General features: G+C 36.5%; 1 protein-coding gene across 1 annotated transcript in view; it reads right to left on the bottom strand.

The window, feature by feature from the left end:
* The window catches only part of XRCC4 (X-ray repair cross complementing 4), a 260,516-nt gene that overhangs the window by 94,483 nt on the left and 146,839 nt on the right, over nt 1-19,194 (bottom strand). The window contains exon 7 of the mRNA XM_012802756.2: nt 377-524. Within this exon, the coding sequence (XP_012658210.1) occupies nt 377-524 (148 nt within the window). The remainder of the gene's footprint in view (nt 1-376; nt 525-19,194) is intronic.

Here is a 19,194-nt window from a genome sequence, read left to right as displayed (position 1 = left end):
TAGTTGAAAATCAAATAAAGTGGCTAATCTGAATGCTTTGAGGGTTCCTTTTAAGCAGTAAATTAGATTGAGATATTTGACTGAACACAAGCTATATTCTAATATTTGTATTATAATACATGCTGTTTCTAATTAATCCATAAAAACTACCAGAAAAAAATTTTGCTGATATTTTTAGCATTTCTACTTTTAACATTAATGGGAATAAACAAATGCCAGAGAAAATAATATTTATTCAAACATTTTACAGTTTCCAAAATCATAATTTTTACTCTTAAAAATAACTTTAAGTAAATATGGATATAAAAATGTAATTTTTAAAATTATTAGGTTTTTTAAAAATGTCATTGATTTGGCAAAGAACAGAATAACTCACTCTTCCTTTTCTTGCGGCTGATGCTCCTGAGGAGCCATCTTGGGTTCCGTCCCGAGGTTCCTTTGCATTCGCTGTCTCCTCTTTCTACTCGGTGCAACATCAGTGACATCAGGACTCAAAATAATGGAGTCATCTTTACTTGCAGTGGCTAAAACAAAATGAGATGAGAATGTGACCCAACAAAATGGTGCATATACTTTGTTAGTAAAATATCGACTTGCTTTTTACTATTGCCATAAGTTGACAAAATACAGCAAAACTATTCTCTTAAAATTCAGTGGTTCTCAATCTTCCTAATGCCGCGATGTATTTTCATTGTTACATAGGGGTCGTGACCCACAGGTTGAGAACTGCTGTCTTTAATCTGTTTTTAAATTTTTTTTTATTTTGCAGTTTTTGGCCGGGGCTGGGTTCGAACCCACCACCTCCGGCATAAGAAGCTGGCGTCCCACTCCTTTGAGCCACAGGCGCCGTCCCTGTCTTAAATCTTTATGAAGATTTGGTGAAGTGAGCCAGTTAGATGGTTTATAATGCATTCCTACCAACAAGCTAGATGTTACATACGTTGTATAACACATAAGCTGTTCCATTTGTGAACACATGGAATAATATGGCCAAAACGGTCTTGCCTATCTTAGGCAACAAGCTTCCCAAACATGCTATTTGTACAGTTTAATTTTTCATTGTTACAACTGGATAGATGCCTTGAACCACATCCAAATAGTGTTTGTGGGGGGGAAAAAGTGCTACAGGAATGATATAAATCAAGCTGATATGAAATAGTAATTATCAGCAGAAATGGGGAATTTTGTTAGTGACTCAGAGACAATTTTTAAGCTAACTGTGAGAAATAAGGATAAGAATATCATAAGAAAACAGTAACAGAAGTCTTTAACATGGCTGAACCATGAAATTATGCCTCAAAGTGTGAAACAAGAGGAACAGAAGCAACGATAGAAACATGCTTGATTTATATTCCTTTATTAACAACTTAGTTCCAAAAAGCTTCAGGAGAGTTTAGAATATTTACTTCTTCACATACAATAAAAAAGTATATTCCACTATAATACATGCTTCTGTAAAAGAAAAGGGGTCCTTTGCTATTGGCAAATAAAACAATGAATGTAGGCTCAGCGCCTGTGGCTCAAGTGGCTAAGGCACCAGCCACATACACCTAAGTTGGCGTGTTTGAATCCAGCCCAGGCCCACCAAACAACAATGACGGCTGCAACCAAAAAACCAGCCGGGCGTTGTGGCAGGTGCCTGTGGTCCCAGCTACTTGGGAGGCTGAGGCAGGAGACTCACTTGAGCCCAGGAGTTGGAGATTGCTGTGAGCGTGATGCCATGGCACTCTACTCAGGGGGACAGCTTGAGGCTCTGTCTCAAAAACAACAACAACAACAATGAATGTAATTTGAACATGAGGATGCCCTGTTGGTTCATACCACTCTTTTCCAGTATGGAATATTTAAAGGTGACTGGGGGCAAGCAACTGTTCCAACTGAAGAGAAAGCCTGAAAACTTCCCTTTAGCTGAAACAGGGGCTGGTTTGATGGAGTCACAGAGTCAAGAGCTCTTCCCCAAAGTTAAAAGCTCTGCTGAAGCTGCGATTATAGCTGAACAAGTTGGGAAAACATTTCTCCCTGTATCTCAAATGAGATTTTTGATTTTGATGAAACTATTGAAATCAAATACTTTTAATAAATCCCATCTCCTCCCTTTGAGAGGAAAAGTAACACCGAGGGGTCAGCTGACTATGAGGCTGGTGGCAAGTGTTCTGGGGATTTAATGGCACTAGTGTTTTTATTAGGATTGCAACTAGAGAACTAAATAAACAATGACAAAACTGTGTACACCTTTAAGGTTCTACTCAAAACTTAATTTTTTCCCCAAAGCCTCACTATGTTTAGTGTGCAATTTGCAGAATGAGTGGTTTTCCCGGTACACATATATCCTTTAGCAGAAAAACGCTGAGGCTTCCCTTGGTGTAGTCCATACTTCACTTGATCTCTCTGTGATTACTTGGACACTGTTAACCACTCTCTTGAAACTCTTTGCTTTTCTTAATAATGACTACTATTTTTCAGAACTTATGTGCTGGGTGCTTTGCTGGGTGTTTTATATATATAACCTTAATATCCTTAAAATAACTTTGTAAGAACTTACTATTGCTACCTTCTTTTTATTTATGAGGAAACCAAAGCTTTAGAGGAATTAAGTGACTTGCCCAAAGAAATTGGGTCTTGTACTTTATCATTATAGGAGTTGAAATATATTTTTTGGGGAAAATTATTCCTTGATCAATTATTAACTGAATGTCCACCCAAGCATATTTTACTTTCCAAAGCTGTTTAAATTTTAGGACATATAGGTTCCACTATACTATTTTATTTTATACACTTTTATTAACCTCTAAAGATATATTGGGAGTAGAGAAGGGTAAGTTTAAAAAGGGAATTTTTCTGAACATGTTCAAGTTGAATGGTTTTCCAATTTTTATTAAACTATGAGATAACCAAGGAAGGTACAAGGTCTCTGAACAACACTAACAAAAGTGTTGGAGGTGGAGGGCATTTCAGTTGTAGATAGACTTGAAAAATGGAGAAAGATTATATTTAATGTCACTGAGGATACCTAGGAAAAAGGAATATTAAGTTTAAATTAAAATATAAAAAATAAAGTTACCAAAAAGTTCTGCGATTTATTTCAAAACTTCAAGTGATGGTTACAACTGGCAACCAAAAGGCTATTCTATGTGTGATGTGTTTGCACCATTTGTTAAAATGTCTGAAATTTACTTTAAAATACACTGTGACTAAGGTTGTGCCAGTTAGGATGAACCACAAAACAGGAGTTTCTAGAATCTAATCAGGAGTACACAGTCCAGCAGTAGATTAATGGGATAAAAAAAACTGATACACTGGAGGAGGCTATTATCGACATTTGTCACGTGTCAAACAATAAACTGATGATTTACAAATTAGTATACTGAATGACAAAACGTAGATCAATTAGGAAAAACAAGCCATGTAAACTAACTCCATGAATACTATACATGGGCTTTAGTGAGTGAATTAAAAGCACTAGATATATATATAGATTGGCTAAAATATTTTAGAGATGCTCCCCACTATTTTATGAATAAGGTATAAAAATCTCACGAGGCCTATTTATACTTAGAGATGATGTCTTAAGTTAAATTTTTAAGTGAGGCTGTTTCCATCTATGAACTCTGGACAGTCCCAGTTACATGACGCAGCAAGGACTGTCATTCCTGCCACAGCAGTCTTTATATCTGCCAACTATGATGATCTTTTTCTACGAGGTTGTGACACGGACACAATAAAGGACAGTGAGCTTGGAATCTCTTGAAACTTATAGAACAGGCTCAGGAATTATTTTGTGTTTATTTACAAGTGCATATTTAATTACTAACTTTATGTGTGGCAAAATTTAATCTGAGCATTTTATCATTATTATTTCCTTGAAGCAGAAATGTGGAGAAGCGTCTATTCTTCTCAAACTTCAAAGTTCTCGGTGGCTATCACTATTTACCACAAAGAGGCTGGTGTTGTGCATTACCAAGCATGGGGTACTTCCGGCCAGTTCACCACAACATTATGACTCATTTCTCTTGACAATGATAGTTCAGACGTTCTATAAAATTGACATGAGTGAAACAGGCTAGCTGTATGAGCTTAGTTGTTGTTTAAACAGAATGTGTATCTTTTGGTTTGTGTTTGCGTCAAGAAAAACAGTCTTCCCCTCCGTTTTTTATGCACACGTAATAACAGACTGTATCATGATGGATTCCCTCACTTTAAATATTTCTTTTAAAAATTAAGCTTTGATCTCTATCTAGACTTTAATAAAAAGAAAAAAAATCCCTTCTATCCTTTCTCCATCCTGCAATGCCAGAAATCAGGAATAGAGGCACATTCCAACAGCTGTTATCTAAGCTTCGAACTGCTCATCTCAAACATTTTTCAAATTTCAACCCATTCTGCCTCTGTCTTCTACTTGGAGTAGTCCGACCCTTTCTTTCTCTTTGGTCTTCAGGCTAAATATTATGTTTCTGTTCTGACATGAGATCCCTTGAACAACAACTGTGAGTGTCCAAACAAACAATGATGTTTGGGTTCTAAACGTATTAATAGGAAGTCGAAGATAAGGCCTTCCAAGATGTCTAGAGTATTCATCACCTTATGTGCTTTTAAATACAACAATTCAAGTTTTCACTTTCAAGACTGGCATCTAATTTTTAAGAAAAGATATCAACTAGGTCACACAAATTCAATTTAGAAATGAGGAAGAACTTGAACAGAGTCGGAAAAGAATGGCACATGTTGAAGGGGTAATGTGCAGTATGACGGCTTTGGAATGGCGTTCATGAGAGAGAAAGAAGCACGAAATAAGGCAGGATAAGTATGGGCAGCAGGGAAGAAACAGACAGAAAAAAGAGACAGAGATATGTTAAATACATTGGCAAGCTTTTAAATTCAGGCAGAAGAATATGGATTTGATATTGACTGAAGGGATGGTTTTCTTTTTTTTTTCCCCTGAGACTCTACCTCCAGAATTCTCAGTTTTTAACATAATCATCAGCTTCTTTGCCATGACAATGTGTCTTTCACAATTTCCAGGAATTCTTTTAAGAAGAAAATAAAGGAAAATAAAAAACGATTGCCAATTACCATACTGCAGCTGAAATACTGATTGGCATAGCTGTGGGATAAATCTCAAGTTCTCATTGGGTTCACTGCATCTAAAAAATGGGGAATCTTTACACAAGCCCTGTTATTGTGAAAGGTGGCTCCACAAAAAGCCACACTTCTTCTCATCTGACAGAGGAACTGCAGGATCTTGGCAGCGGTAGTTCAGACATGAGAAAGGCAGTGTCGGCTTCCCTGAGTGCTTCCAATGCTGGAGTGAAATGACACCACTGGAGACGCTGCCAAGAATTCAGATGAATCTCCTCCAAGTTAAACTACCTGGTAAACCTCAGCCTCACACCCTTATATCTCAATATTTTTAAAAAGTCATTTTTCTAGGTTTATATTTCTTAATCAAGCCCTCATTATTATCTCCTCTTTATGGAATTTTTTCTCTTCATGTGCTACATAGATTGGAACAGAAAAAGAGTCTACAGTACTCTGTAATAGAGATTGTCATCTCTCCTCCCCTCTTCCAGCACACACATACACACACGCCAGTGTCTTGAGGAGTGTTACTCATGGCGGTAATAATGCAGCTCTTAGATTAACTTACAGAATGAGGGAGGCTCTGATCTTCAGGTCCCTTGGCCATGAAAAAAAAGTACGATGTTTGCAAATGTCACGTCCAGAAAAAAACCATCAGTGGTTCCCCCACTGACTATAAATTAGAGTCCTAAGATCTCTACAACATGACCTTCCCCTGTCTGTGCTACCCCACCTCTCACAAATCTTCCATCACCGCATATAAGCTATTCCATGGCCTTCACGGCTCCTACATCCTCATTTTTGTTCCCTACTTTTCCCTGTTACGGACGTCTTTCTCTCCTTTCATGGCTACATGCTCCCTTCTAGCATAGCCCAACTCACACAAATCCAATCCTTTCTCCATAGGACCTGTGGTTTGAACCGCTCCTTTCACACACACTGTCTTGCACTGCTAGTCTTCTTTTATCTCTTGTCTCTGTACTCACATTATGAATATCTGCAGCTAGAATCCATGCCTTACATCAGGCCCTAACATAGTACATAAGGGAAATACATACTACAGAGGATTTTCAAACCAGAACTCTTCCCATGTGTATCTTATTTTTTAATGGAAATCTTACTAGTAGATTCCAGATAAGATGTAGCGTAAAGTGGAGAATACCCGGTTCTGTCTCCAGTTCTACCATTCCCTCAGGCACATCACAGAATCTCTAAGGTCCTCAGATGAGAAAATGGATATGAACCATGATTTCATGGACTCTGGAGGTGATGAGATAGAATAAATCTAAACATAAATTGATTGTAAATCAATTTGAAAATTATTTTAAATAAAAATTTGTCAGAAATAGTTGATATCATTATTAAAGTTTCATTAACAAAATGTGTTTCCTTATAAAAGACCAAGTTAAGATTCATTCAGATGAATCTGAAGAATTTTTAGGTTCTCTTCTCTACTGTTTCACAGATATTAAAAGAAGAAAAAAAAAAAAAAAACACCATGAGATAAATTAGTAGTTTTCCAAATTCAAAATAACCCAATTGTTACAGAACCACCATCTGTTACGAATATAAAGTACTCAGTCTGTTATGACTGTTTTGGGCTGTTTTATTGATTTCATACGTGTTTAAGAAATATTTACAATCAGTAAGGCATAGTTTTATTTCAAAAGATATAAAATATTAAGGGGGAAAAAAAAAAACAAAACCCGAACCTTAAAATACAACCCTAAGTAAATGTGAAACTTCAAACAACATATTCTTTCTTTCTCCAGAGAAAACAACCAATGCCTCAGACAACTTCAAATCAGTAAGTCATTGTTCTATTTGAAAAGATATAAAATATTAAGGAAAAATACAAAACCCAAACCTTAAAATACAACACTAAATAAATCTGAAACTTCAAACAACATTATTTTTTCTTTCTCCAAAGAAAACAACCAACCAATGCTGTAACCACCTTCCGCCTCTGTAGTGTGTCTCACTGACAAGTACAAAGATAACCAGGAAAAGAAGTGAGATAGATAAGCTCCATCACACCAGACTTCAGTAAGCGGGATCGTCAAGTGACCATCTTGAGCTAGTAAGTTTCTGATCTGACTAAACAAGTAAACATTATTCTCCCCCTCATTCATCAAAGAAATGTAATTCAAATCTGTGATGAGTCACTACCCAGTTTTCACAATCTAATCTGAATAACTGATGGCCATCTTTCAAGAAAGGTCAATGTTCTAACCTACTAATCAGCAATCAGCACATAAACTTGTAAGTAACATAGCATTAGACACTTCAAAGTGTGTGTGTGCATACACACGTCCATGTGTATATACTTCTCCAAAAGTCAGGCTCCTTGTTAGCCGGCATAGTTGAAATCAGACTTCACAAATACTTACACTGGAGTATTCAAAAAGGTCATCTTTAGAAAACCAGTACTCCCAAAGTCAGAGACAGACTGAGCCATTAAGATAAACCACAGACTTGGATGCCGTAGCTCAGTGGTTAGGGTGCCAGCCACATACACCAAGGCAGGCAGGTTCAAACCCAGCCTGGGCCTGCTAGACAACAACGACAACTACAACAACAACAACCAAAAAAAAAAAAAAAGAAAGTAGCCTCCCTACTTGGGAGGCTGAGGCAAGAGAATCACTTAAGCTTAAGAGTTTGAGGTGCTGTAAGCTGTGAAGCTATGACACTCTACCAAGGGTGATAAAGTGAGACTCTGTCTCAAAAATAAATAAATAAATAAATGAAGATAAATCACAGACTCTAGAAGTATCCACAACATTAAAAAAATATATTTATTACATTATTCTGTGCCTACAATCCAATATTCAATTTTTTAAAAATATTTTTAAAATTTTACCAGCAAAGGAACTCACATTTGCAAACCTCAAGAATTTATTCATTTTTTTATTCATTTAACAAATATTTATTGATTGTTTACTATGTATCAGGTATTATTTAGAAGACACTACAAGCACACATTCAAAAACCTTATGATTAAATAGGACAGAAAGATACAACGATTTGCAAAAAAGCTATAAGCCACACAGCCAATCATAAAGCAACTGCTTTAGAAGTTCTAAAGAAAGCACAGCTTTCTAGACTTTTACTACTACTTTTTCCAAATTAGATTGTTAAGCTTCATTTTTTCTTTTTCATCATCAAACATCTATTAAACTTAATTTCTTATACTGTTTTCCTTCTTGTATAGATACTGATTTTGAAAGCATAATCCTTAGTATCAGATGGCTCTGAAGTAGATTTCCCAAAAGAGGAAATTAAAAGGCTACCTCAATCTGAGTAAATAGATTTAAGAAAAGACCAGGCTTTAGGCTCGGCGCCTACAGCTCAACCAGCTAAGGCGCCAGCCATGTACACCTAAGGTGGCGGGTTCAAATCCCCAGCCCAGACCCGTCAAACAACAATGACGGCTGCAACCAAAAAATAGCCGGGCGTTGTGGCGGGCGCCTGTGGTCCCAGCTACTTGGGAGGCGGAGGCAAGAGACTCGCTTGAGCCCAGGAGTTGGAGGTTGCTGTGAGCTGTAATGCCACGGCACTCTACCCAGGGGGACAGCTTGAGGCTCTGTCTCAAAAAAAAAAAAAAAAAAAAAAGAAAAGACCAGGCTTTAAAATCAGGTTTTGAGGTTGTTCCAGAATAAACTAAAATAGCAAATGTGAATTGAAACACTACAAAATTACCTTTTGGAGTAGTCCTTTTGGGTCATCCTCATACTTCCCTAGATTTCATCCCACTTACAATAATTAACCTAATATTTAAAAATTCTATGAAGGCAGAGGCTGAATTTGTCCTAGTCACTGCTAGTTCAAGACAGACTAGCATGGTATAGCACAAATAGTAATCCCTCAATAGGGTGGCTCCTGTGGCTCAATGGATAGGGTGTAGGCCCCATATACCGAGGGTGGCGGGTTTGAACCCAGTCCGGGCCAAACTGCAGTAATCCCTCAATAAATATTCATTGATTGCTCTACATTTTTAAAGACGAATGGGGTTAATAATAGATAACTTCTTAAAATTATTTTGCATCTATATGAAATACTATACTATTGATTATGCCTGATGCTGCAAGTTCTAGTTAACATTAAGAAAAGAAAAATATAGTGGGGAAAGCAATTTATGAAAGAGCAACATTAAACCTTCAATTTATATCATTTAGCAGTTAAATATAACAAACCTTAGAAAGCACCTTTAATGGTTAATAAGTTTTCAGAAAACAAAACTACAATTTCTCAGCTTTCAACAGCTACCAATGACAGGAAAAATCTGCAGCCAACATAAAGCTTTCCTTGTTGTATAAGTGTCAGGTATACATTTCCATTGCCCTAAGATAACTGTTAGTGTTTTCTACATAGAGATTTCTAAGGATTTCTGAAATTTTCACTGTTTTTGATTTCAGTCCCCTGTTAACAAAATCTAGACTTTTACATAGCTTAAGATTTCACTGGACTAGTATAGATGAAAAAACTGGACAAAAATAAATAAAATATAAAACCTTTCTAAAGGAATGGTACACAACACCCTTCAGTTTTTCTTTTAAGAAGTAATGTCTTACCAACATAGTACCTGCAGTGACTCTAGGTTAACTGGTTAGAACCAGGACAAGATCACTGGCTTGACTAGGAGGTCAAACTCAGAATATGGTACGATTGGCAGAGTGAAGTGCTGCATAATTATCTGGTGAACTTGATGGATGAGAATCAGTCCTGGGAGACACAAACTCTCTAATCATTAACAGGAGTAGAAAGGAGAACTTGACTGACAATGACAGACATTTCCACTTCATTTGTCAGTGCATGCCTAATCCCAGAAAAGTGTGGAATAATTTCCATACATTAGAAAAAGAGTCTATCTGCACTTCTTTAAACTCCTTTACAATAAAGTTAATGATTATATGATATAATTTGGCCAGTTTGTAGTGGTCCTAGAAACAGGCAAATATAAGATTTAATTTCCAAAGTATCCCTTGAAAACTATGGAATGATTTTCAAATGGGAGATTCCCAGATTTGCAATATTAGACATGTCCTAACTAGCTTTCAAACCAAATGTGATTAAGGCAATACTTTCACTAGGAAGAATTAAGAAAAATTCTGCATCAAATGGTTAAATAGCTAAGATAAGGCTTGTGCTGAATCAATAAAATTGTAAAAAGATGTCAAACTGAGTATGTTAATCATTGTCCCAATGACTTGTATGAGTATCGACAGGTCACATAACGATTCTGTCAAGTTTCCTTTTCAATCCATAATATTATATGTGGAGAAGTTAGGCCAAATATCAATAGTTACTTCTGGTATAAAAAATGCCTTGATTCTATAATTTACATTATTAGTTTTTAAGAAATAATTAGCTTATATTACCTGAATTTGGTAAAATAAACTAAATGCATTTTCAGACTATTATGAAGCACGTCTATATTAGTACTGGGCTAAATGTTTGGCCCGAATTTGAAAGTTTTTCTTTAAAATTTTCATTTCCAAACATCTGCATGTTTTTCTTTATATTATACTGATTCATATTATTTATGGTTGTTAAAAACTTTTTAACAAAATCCTTGCAAAGTTTTGTCTTTAAAATGAATAATTGGTATATCATTTTGCCATTGATACTCAAAGTGAGACAAAAGCCAACGTTACTTTAAGTGTCTCTTTGACAAGAAGCACAACATCTGGGAGATGTATTATGGTTTGTTATGAATGTATTTTTCATAAGATCGTATATTTATGAAGAACATTTAGCAATCTTCAAATTACGGTGAGCATCATTGTTAGCAACATGCTAACTCCTTATTTTGAGCATGCTGTCTTTTTAATGTGCTCAGGACAGGGCCCTCATAATGTTACTGCCACACAACTTGCCCAGCAAGCCCTAAACCAGCAATAGTCTTGACACCTTTCAAAATGGCATCTTACAAATCTAATCAACACTACTTAGAAAGTTCTTAAATCTATCTGATAATTCTTTGCATCCCCAATATCTCCAAAAGCTCTTGCTTAGACTACTGTTACTGCTTACACTTGGCCAAAGTGGATACACTTACTTCTCTGTAACACACCTGGGAGAATTTGTCTACATATGCAAATCTAATCAAGTCATGTCCTTTTCCATTGCCTTCAAGACAAACATTAAAACTCCCTGAAGTAACTTAAAATGGCCTCCTTTTCCTGGTCAGCTTAGTTCTACAGCCACACAGACAGTTCTCCCATGTACTGTTCTCTTCCGCTGCTGCTGGACTTTGCACGTGTGCTCAGGCTTCTAGGAGAAAGTACATTCTCCTGCTGACCACTCAGCACTCAACCATCCTATGTCTCCATAAAGACATCACTTCTGTCAGAAAGTCTTCTCTGATCTCAAGTGTCCTAATTAGGTGTTCCTCCTTTATGCCCATACACCCAGCGCCTTTCAGTACTTCTATCATCTCAGTATTGAAGAGTAGTTAAGGTCACTAAGAAAAATGGCAAAGAAAAATGAAGAAAAATGTTTTAGGTTCTCTCAGTAGGTCCCTCAATAGATCCACTGGGGCTGAACCTTATTATAAAGTCAGTGCACAAAGCAAACAATCACAGTTAATCAAAACTACCTCTGAAAATTCTTTAAATTGCCCATATGTACAATAATACATAGTGCTATACATATAGCTCAGGATGGTATACATGCATAAGTATTTTTAAATGCCATGGTATATAGTTTCATACAGAAATTCTATTCAGGAAGAAAATCATTCAAAGTTTTCAATGATCTAAACACATCACCAGTATAGAAAGATTCAACTAATGTCATCATCTCAATCTTCTGTAGAAGATGTCCTGGTTTCTTTGGTGCTTCCTTAATCAGATTTTTCTGTGGTTTCCAATTAATTTTTCATTGTTTTCTTTCCTCTAAGATTGCATGGCTATCTAAACAGTATTTACCATTTCTTTGTCAATAGCCCCCAAATCCTTATAATTATTTATACTTATTGATAATTGTTTCCAACTGGTATTAACTCCTGTCAGGTTTAATTAAATCCACTATTGTGGACATAACACTTATAAGTGGGATTGCAGGCAATCAGCAGAAATATTAAAAAATATCATTGACTTTTCTCTTTGTAAATCCTATATTCACCAACCCAACACAGGTAAAGAAAGTTAATATATGTATATGATGTCACTCCATTATGATTCATAAATGACTAGGAAGTCCAAATTTCAATCTCGTAAAGTATCTTAATCTTGAAATTAGAAGTATGGACGCCATATCATACCAGGTTTCATATGGTTATCTATCTTTTCTCTCCGAAATTCATAAAATACTCTTTTACACAAAATGCATTTACCTTAATGTTTAGTTATAAACTAATAGAGACAAACTGTTATTATGAAAAGCTGGTCATTTTTTAGTATTACCATTTTGTATAAAATGGGGGAAAAGATGAATTAATACTACTACATAAAAAAAACTTTCCAATGAAATAAATGATTTATTTACATCCATATTTTTGATATTTATTATTTTCCACGACAAACGGACATTTAGAAAAATCATTATGTTGTCTAGTGCTCCTAAAATTACTGTTAAATAAAAATAGCACCAAGGAAAATACTAAAGACTTTAACAGTAGAATTTAAAGAACAGAAAACTTTTTCTAACTAAACAAAGACTTAAACAAAAGCAACAAAAATAAAAGTTTGACCAATTTGTTTACTCACAAATATAACTTTTTTAAAAAAGTCTGTAATTTTCATTACAAGGCCAACCCTGAATTCAAAGCCTAATACATTAAACCGGAGTTGGCATTTAAAGTGCCCCTGTGGAGACTATTCTAATCTTGTACAAAGGAGTATATTATTTGTCAATAATGGTTACCAGATATCTTAGCCAAGGAATATAGTTCACACAAGGGAGGTTAACATAACACAGCTGGGAAAGCACAGAAAGCAAAAAGTCTGTATTTTTGTTACTGTTCAGATAGATATATAAACAGATGTCTATATATTAGAATTTCAATTGGAAAATAAAAAATATGAAGGCTCTAAGTAAAGGAAATATTGTGCCTAAGTTAATAGAAGGAAAAGTGAAAGATAAAAAAATTAACTTGCAGGAAACTTTGACAAATAAGTTGATTAATTTTCATCTATAGAAAAAGAAGGTAAAAGAAACAGTGGCCTTCAAGAATAAGTATTCAATAGACAATAATCATTTCTGCAGGTCATATGATTGTGCAGAGGGATAGAGGGAGGGAGATTTTGAGGAAGATGTTGAGAAGGAGAGGAGGAGAGACGGGAAAGGGGGGAGGGGGAGTAAAGATCAGGAAAAACATTTTTACTGAAACTTTTCTAAAATGTATCTGTATTATCTTCTTTCCCAATCAAGTGACATATTTTCATATGTCTTTCTAACAATTATTTACTCGAGCCATAGCTGTTTCTTTAGATAAACAATTATTCCTTTTAAATACAGCTATCAAATAGAAATTCAAACAGACTGGCACTGGTATATTTTGACATCTATTAATTTTCAGCTAAAAAAACTTACACAATTACTCAAAAAGTAATTTTTGTCTAATTTCTCCTTATTTAATCTTTACTGATACATTTCTAGAATGATAGTAAAATTATATTCCTAGGTTTCTAGTAGTTTCTGTTTTGTTGATGTCTTCAGACAATAAATTATTTTAAAATCTACTAACTCTAGGTAATTACACTGAACATGATCAGTCCAAAGATCAATAAGGTCATATAATTCACTTCCGAGACGCCCTTCTCCAAGTCTGTATGGCAACAGATTAATTTCAAAATCTCTTGTTTCAGTAATTATCATAAAGAAAACAGGGAACCCTAATGATTTAAGCCCTGAATAGTTTTCTTATTACAAAAACACCTGTTGCTTTTTCCCCAACTTATTTTCATTAAATACAGACGAATGTTGACTTTGTTACCCGAGGACCTCAAAAACTAAGAAAACAAGCTTTCTTTCACAGAACCATTCTCAGGACACTTTTCTCAACACAAGTGATTTTAACATGCTGCTCTTTCTCAGGACGGGGTTTTTATAAACTGGTTTACATTCATGTTTCACGCTGGTGCAATTTACCTTTGATACGCTGCTAATATACGTGCATGTTTAATTTCATCACCACATAGTAGTATTAGTATAAAATATATAAAATTGATCTCAGGAAAAAAACAACCATGAAGAGGTTGAATTCAATTTTCTAGAAAACTTATGTTAAGAAGAAATTACCAGTTTTCAACACCAGACAACAGTTTTTGTGGGACTGTGCTTCTTGAAATAAGGAAAATACAAGAGGTGCGTCCAGGACCACTGTGCCTTTCTACCTGGAGGACTTTTCTGGACCTCAGCACATTGAACTAGATGTAGCCCACACAGAGCACAGTGACCTCACTCAACAGAAGAGGCAGAAATTAGTTGGATGCTATTGAAACACTAATAGAATTTACAAGATAAATTCAAGGCAGAGTGGGAGAAGAGATAACTGCACAAACACTGAGCCCCTGGATAAAGATGAAATGCACACGCACAGAATGGAACTGCAGCCGTGGCAGGAAAGAGCTCCCTGATGAGTCAAGCTGTGATCTGAATAGAAATCCAGATGTCACACACCCTGGGTGAGGCAGAACTTGTGGCCAGCAGAATAAAAGACCTCACTGGAAATGCTGAGCCCTCGAGTGACACCCCTAAAATGTCCCGATCCACCTGAGTTAATCTAAAAAAAAAAGAAGAAGAAGAAAAGATGGCTCAGTGCCTTAGCTCAGGGGGTGGGGCACTGGCCACATACACAGGGGTTGGCGGGTTCAAACTGGCCTCTGCCTGCTAAAACAACAATGACAACAATGGCAAAAATAGCTGGGCATTGTGGTGGGCACCTGTCGTCCCAGCTACTCAGGAGGCTGAGGCAACAGAATCAAGTAAGCCCAAGAGTTTGAGGTGGCTGTGAGGTGTGACATCACCGCACTCTACCAAGGGGTGACATAGTGAGACTCTGTCCCAAAAAAACCCAAAAAAGACAAGAAGAAGAAGAAAAAGGATCAAGCTGATCTGCCAGTAAATTAACTGCCTGCCGGAACAAAACTCAATAGTCCTTAAAGAAAGACAACAAATTCCAAACTGTCAACAATATAGAAATGAGAATGCCTAGTATATAATTTAAAAGTGCTAAACATGTGAAATAACAGGCAAATTTGACCTGCACTGAGGAAAGAGCATTTTCCAGCACGTCATGAGGACAGTTACGTTCACCCATCACGTATACTACTATATTAAAGTACAATCCTTGAAATAATAGAAAAATATCTTTAAATTACTTATGACACTTCAATTCCAAAAACATTTTAACTTTACATAGTATACTTTTTAAAAGACAATGTGCTAAGCACCTGCCTTCCTCTGCCACATACCCAGTATCTTTCCCTCCACTCTCTATTAATTTCCACGTCCTCAGGGGCAGGAATGCAGCAGGATGTAAGCTCTGAGGAGCCCTGAACATTAGCTTTCTGCTCGCAATTTGGAGGCCCGGCAGGCAAACTAACCTAGTACATCTTGTTTTGTCCTTTCTCTCCCCACACCAATTGAAGTGGGTTTCCAATTTTCCAATCTTTTGCCACCTTTATGCTGCTGACATTGGTGTTCAGGATCAATACCTTCTCTTCTGCTATCTCTTTTCTAACTCTCATTCTCATGAAAATGCTCCACAATCCTTTCCAGGGCAACCGTGTACAGTAGACCACCTATTTTGTTTAAAAAATTCCTTGTTAAAGACTGAATTATGTTCTCCCAAACTTCTTATGTTTAAGTCCTAACTCCTCAACAAACTTCAAAATATGACTATATTTGGAAACATGGCATTAAACGATCATTAACATTAAATGAGAACATGTGGGTGGGCCCTAATCCCATATGACTGTGTCTTTATAAGCAGAGGTGGAGACATCAGGGATGAGCCAGCCCAGAGAAGAAAGTGGCCATGTGCAAGTCAAGGAGAGAGGGTTCGGGAGAAATGAAACCTACCACATCTCCATCTTACACTTCCAGTCTCCAGAAAGGTAAGTTTATCCCACTCAGCGTATGGTATTGTTATGGCAGCCCTAGAAAACCAAGATACCCCAATCCATTTTCATTGTTCCTGGAGCATTCATTCAACCTCCTCCTCACTGTGAAACTCACTTGATGGCATCTTCCTTCAAAATATCATTCCCTTCCCTGGAAGTAATGCAGGCATGTAGCCAGACCTTATACCAACTGCTGTTACTTCTAGACTATTATTCCAATGTTATAGCAATCTTTACAGATGGTAAGTCTGATTTAGAGCAGGCAATATGTTGGGGGGCAGGGCAGAAGAGGAGGAGAGAAGGAGAAGAAGAAGAAAAGAGGAGAGATGAGAGAAAGATATCATGGTTGAAGATATAAACAGAATTGTGGAGTTACAGAAATTAGCTTAAGAGTCAGCTGTATATAATACTGGGGTTTGAATTCTAGCTTGCCTGCTAACTACTTGTAAAATCTGGGCAAATTACATAATCTCACTGTGGATAATAAGAGAACCCACTTCACACTGCTGTTGTGAGTAACATATTAACATTTGTAAAGCACTCAGCCTGGCACATTAACTGTTCTAAGTGCTCACTATTGTTGAGGAAACTGATGTTGGATGGGATTGCCAAGGGAGGAGGTGTGGGAAAAATGGCCTTGGTGACGACTGACGGAAAGGGTAAAGGAAATTTGGAGGCCAATGAAAGTTAGATTCAATAATTATTTTTAAAGTAGAACAAGAGAAAGAGATCTCTTGTTTGTTTATTTTAAGACACATAAAACCTGTACATAGGCTCAGCGCCTGTAGTTCAAGTGGCTAGGGCGCCAGCCATATACACGGGAGCTGGAAGGTTCGAACCCAGCCTGGGCCTGGTGACAACTACAACCAAAGAACAGCAGGGTGTTGTGGCAGTGCCTATAGTCCCAGCTACTTGGGAGGCTGAGCCAAGAGAATTGCTTAAGCCCAAGAGTTTGAGGTTACTGTGAGTTGTGACGCCACAGCACTCTACCGAGGGCAACCTAGTGAAACTCTCTCTCAAAAAACAAAATATCTGTACATATTTACAGTCTCATAGACCTGGTAAGGAGAGACAGGATTAGCATCCAAGAAGGCAAAACATTGAATGAGATTATGGAGGTCAAAGAGAGTCTGATGCAAGAGTTTTTCCAATTGTAGGTTGTGACCCATTAGTAAGTTATAAAATTAAGCAAGTGGTAATCAGCATTAAAAAAAATAAAGTAAATTAGAGAATATCTGAGAGCTGAAACAAAATAAGGGTAAGTGGAGTTTTAGGCACATTTATGTCAGCTTTACACACACACACAGTGTATACAGATGACTAGAGAACAACCAGGGATTGAACTGTGCAGACCTATTTATATGATGATTTTTAAAAATGAAACTTACTAGGAGTGAACCTGCCTTTCATGACTCCCCTTCCATCTCCTGCAACCCTTCTGTCCCCCAACAGCAAGACTAACCCTTCCTCTTCCTCCTTCTCCTTAGTCTACTCAATGTGAAGAGGACAAGTAAAAACCTTTACAATGACATACTTCCACTTATTAGTAAAAATAGTTTTGCTTTCTTATCATTTTCTTAATGACATTTTCTCTAGCTTAATTTTTAAATTCAGTATATATATATGTATATATGTATGTGTGTATGTATATATATACATATACACACACACACAAAATGTATATATAACATACAAAATATGTGTTAGACATTTATGTGTTATTTGATATTTATGTGTTATCAAGAAGGCTGCTGATCCACAGTAGGTTATTAGCAATAAAATTTTTCACCAGTGACAAGTTACATGCAGATTTGCAACTGTGAGTGTGTGGGAAGGTCAAAATCCCCAATTTTTCAAGCATTAACTGTGCTTGATTAAGAGATGAAATATATTCTTACTATGGGTCTCGGTAAAGCTTTAAACTTTCTTATCTAGAGTATAAGGCATTTTGGAGAGACTTTTTCCTACATTGAGAAGAAAAAAGGATAGTGACCTGCGAGTGAAGAAGCCTTATTTTGTTTAGCAGAATTAAATCACCTACATACCATATTCATTACGCAAAACCAAACAGATTTGTGCAAAATTGGGTTGTGCTTCTGGGATTTTTAAAATAAATGACTAATATGACCACAAAGATTTAATAAATGCATTAACTTCAAAATCTTATACCTCAAATTTTTATTTTCTTGTTTACTTTATATTACTGAGCTTTTAACACAACAAATAAGTCGCTTTTGGAAAGTCCTATAGGAACATTCACAAGGTATCCATTAAATATAACCACTGTTTTTTTTTACCGACCTATATTACTTAACTTGGGTTACCCCCAAACCAAATACACCCCTCAAAATAATCTTTGTTTCTTTGTGAAAGTGATCATAGAGGATGCGTTTCAGAACTGTCACTATGGCACTAGCTCTGCCTGGTGATCTTACCTGTTTTCACGCTTCAGCTCTCCTGCTCACACCAGAGCACACCAGCTCTCTTTGTGCACTCTGTAACTCTAAATAAAGAGTTCCAACTGTTTCCTGGACACTTTTTTTTTTTTTAATCTGCGATTTCCAAAGCCAAAATTCAATGTGTAAACATTTTAAATGATTAGTTTTGATTACTAGCTGTACTCACCACCTACTAGTTCAAGGTAGAAACCTAAACACCGGAAAGCCTCAGTTCCTGCAGAATAAGTCACTGAATTCTGTAAATTCTAAGACCAACAGTGCTCAGTCTCTTCCCTCTCTCACTGTCCCTGAAGACACCTTTCCAGTGCAGGTCATCATGTCCGTGTTAATTCAATACCCTTATTAACTCACTTCTGCCTTTTGTGTTTTCTCTCTCTCATCCACCCCCCACACTCTAGCCAATTATCTTTCTAAAATTTCAGAGTGATTATATTTACTCTCAGGCTTCCTTTCCAGCTCATTTCTCACCCCTCTGCCACGCACACGCTAAGCTAGACACACACTCTCCCCCTTCCTTGAATATGTGCCCTTGTTTTACTTTAAAACAAAAACCTTTCCATGCCTTTGCACATGCTGGTTTCTGTACGTGG

The sequence above is a fragment of the Otolemur garnettii genome, unplaced genomic scaffold (genome assembly GCF_000181295.1).
Source record: "Otolemur garnettii isolate 467f Iridium unplaced genomic scaffold, OtoGar3 scaffold00017, whole genome shotgun sequence".
NCBI lineage: Eukaryota > Metazoa > Chordata > Mammalia > Primates > Galagidae > Otolemur > Otolemur garnettii.
The sequence above is the reverse complement of the archived record's forward strand: the minus strand, read 5'-3'. Positions and strand labels throughout refer to the sequence as shown.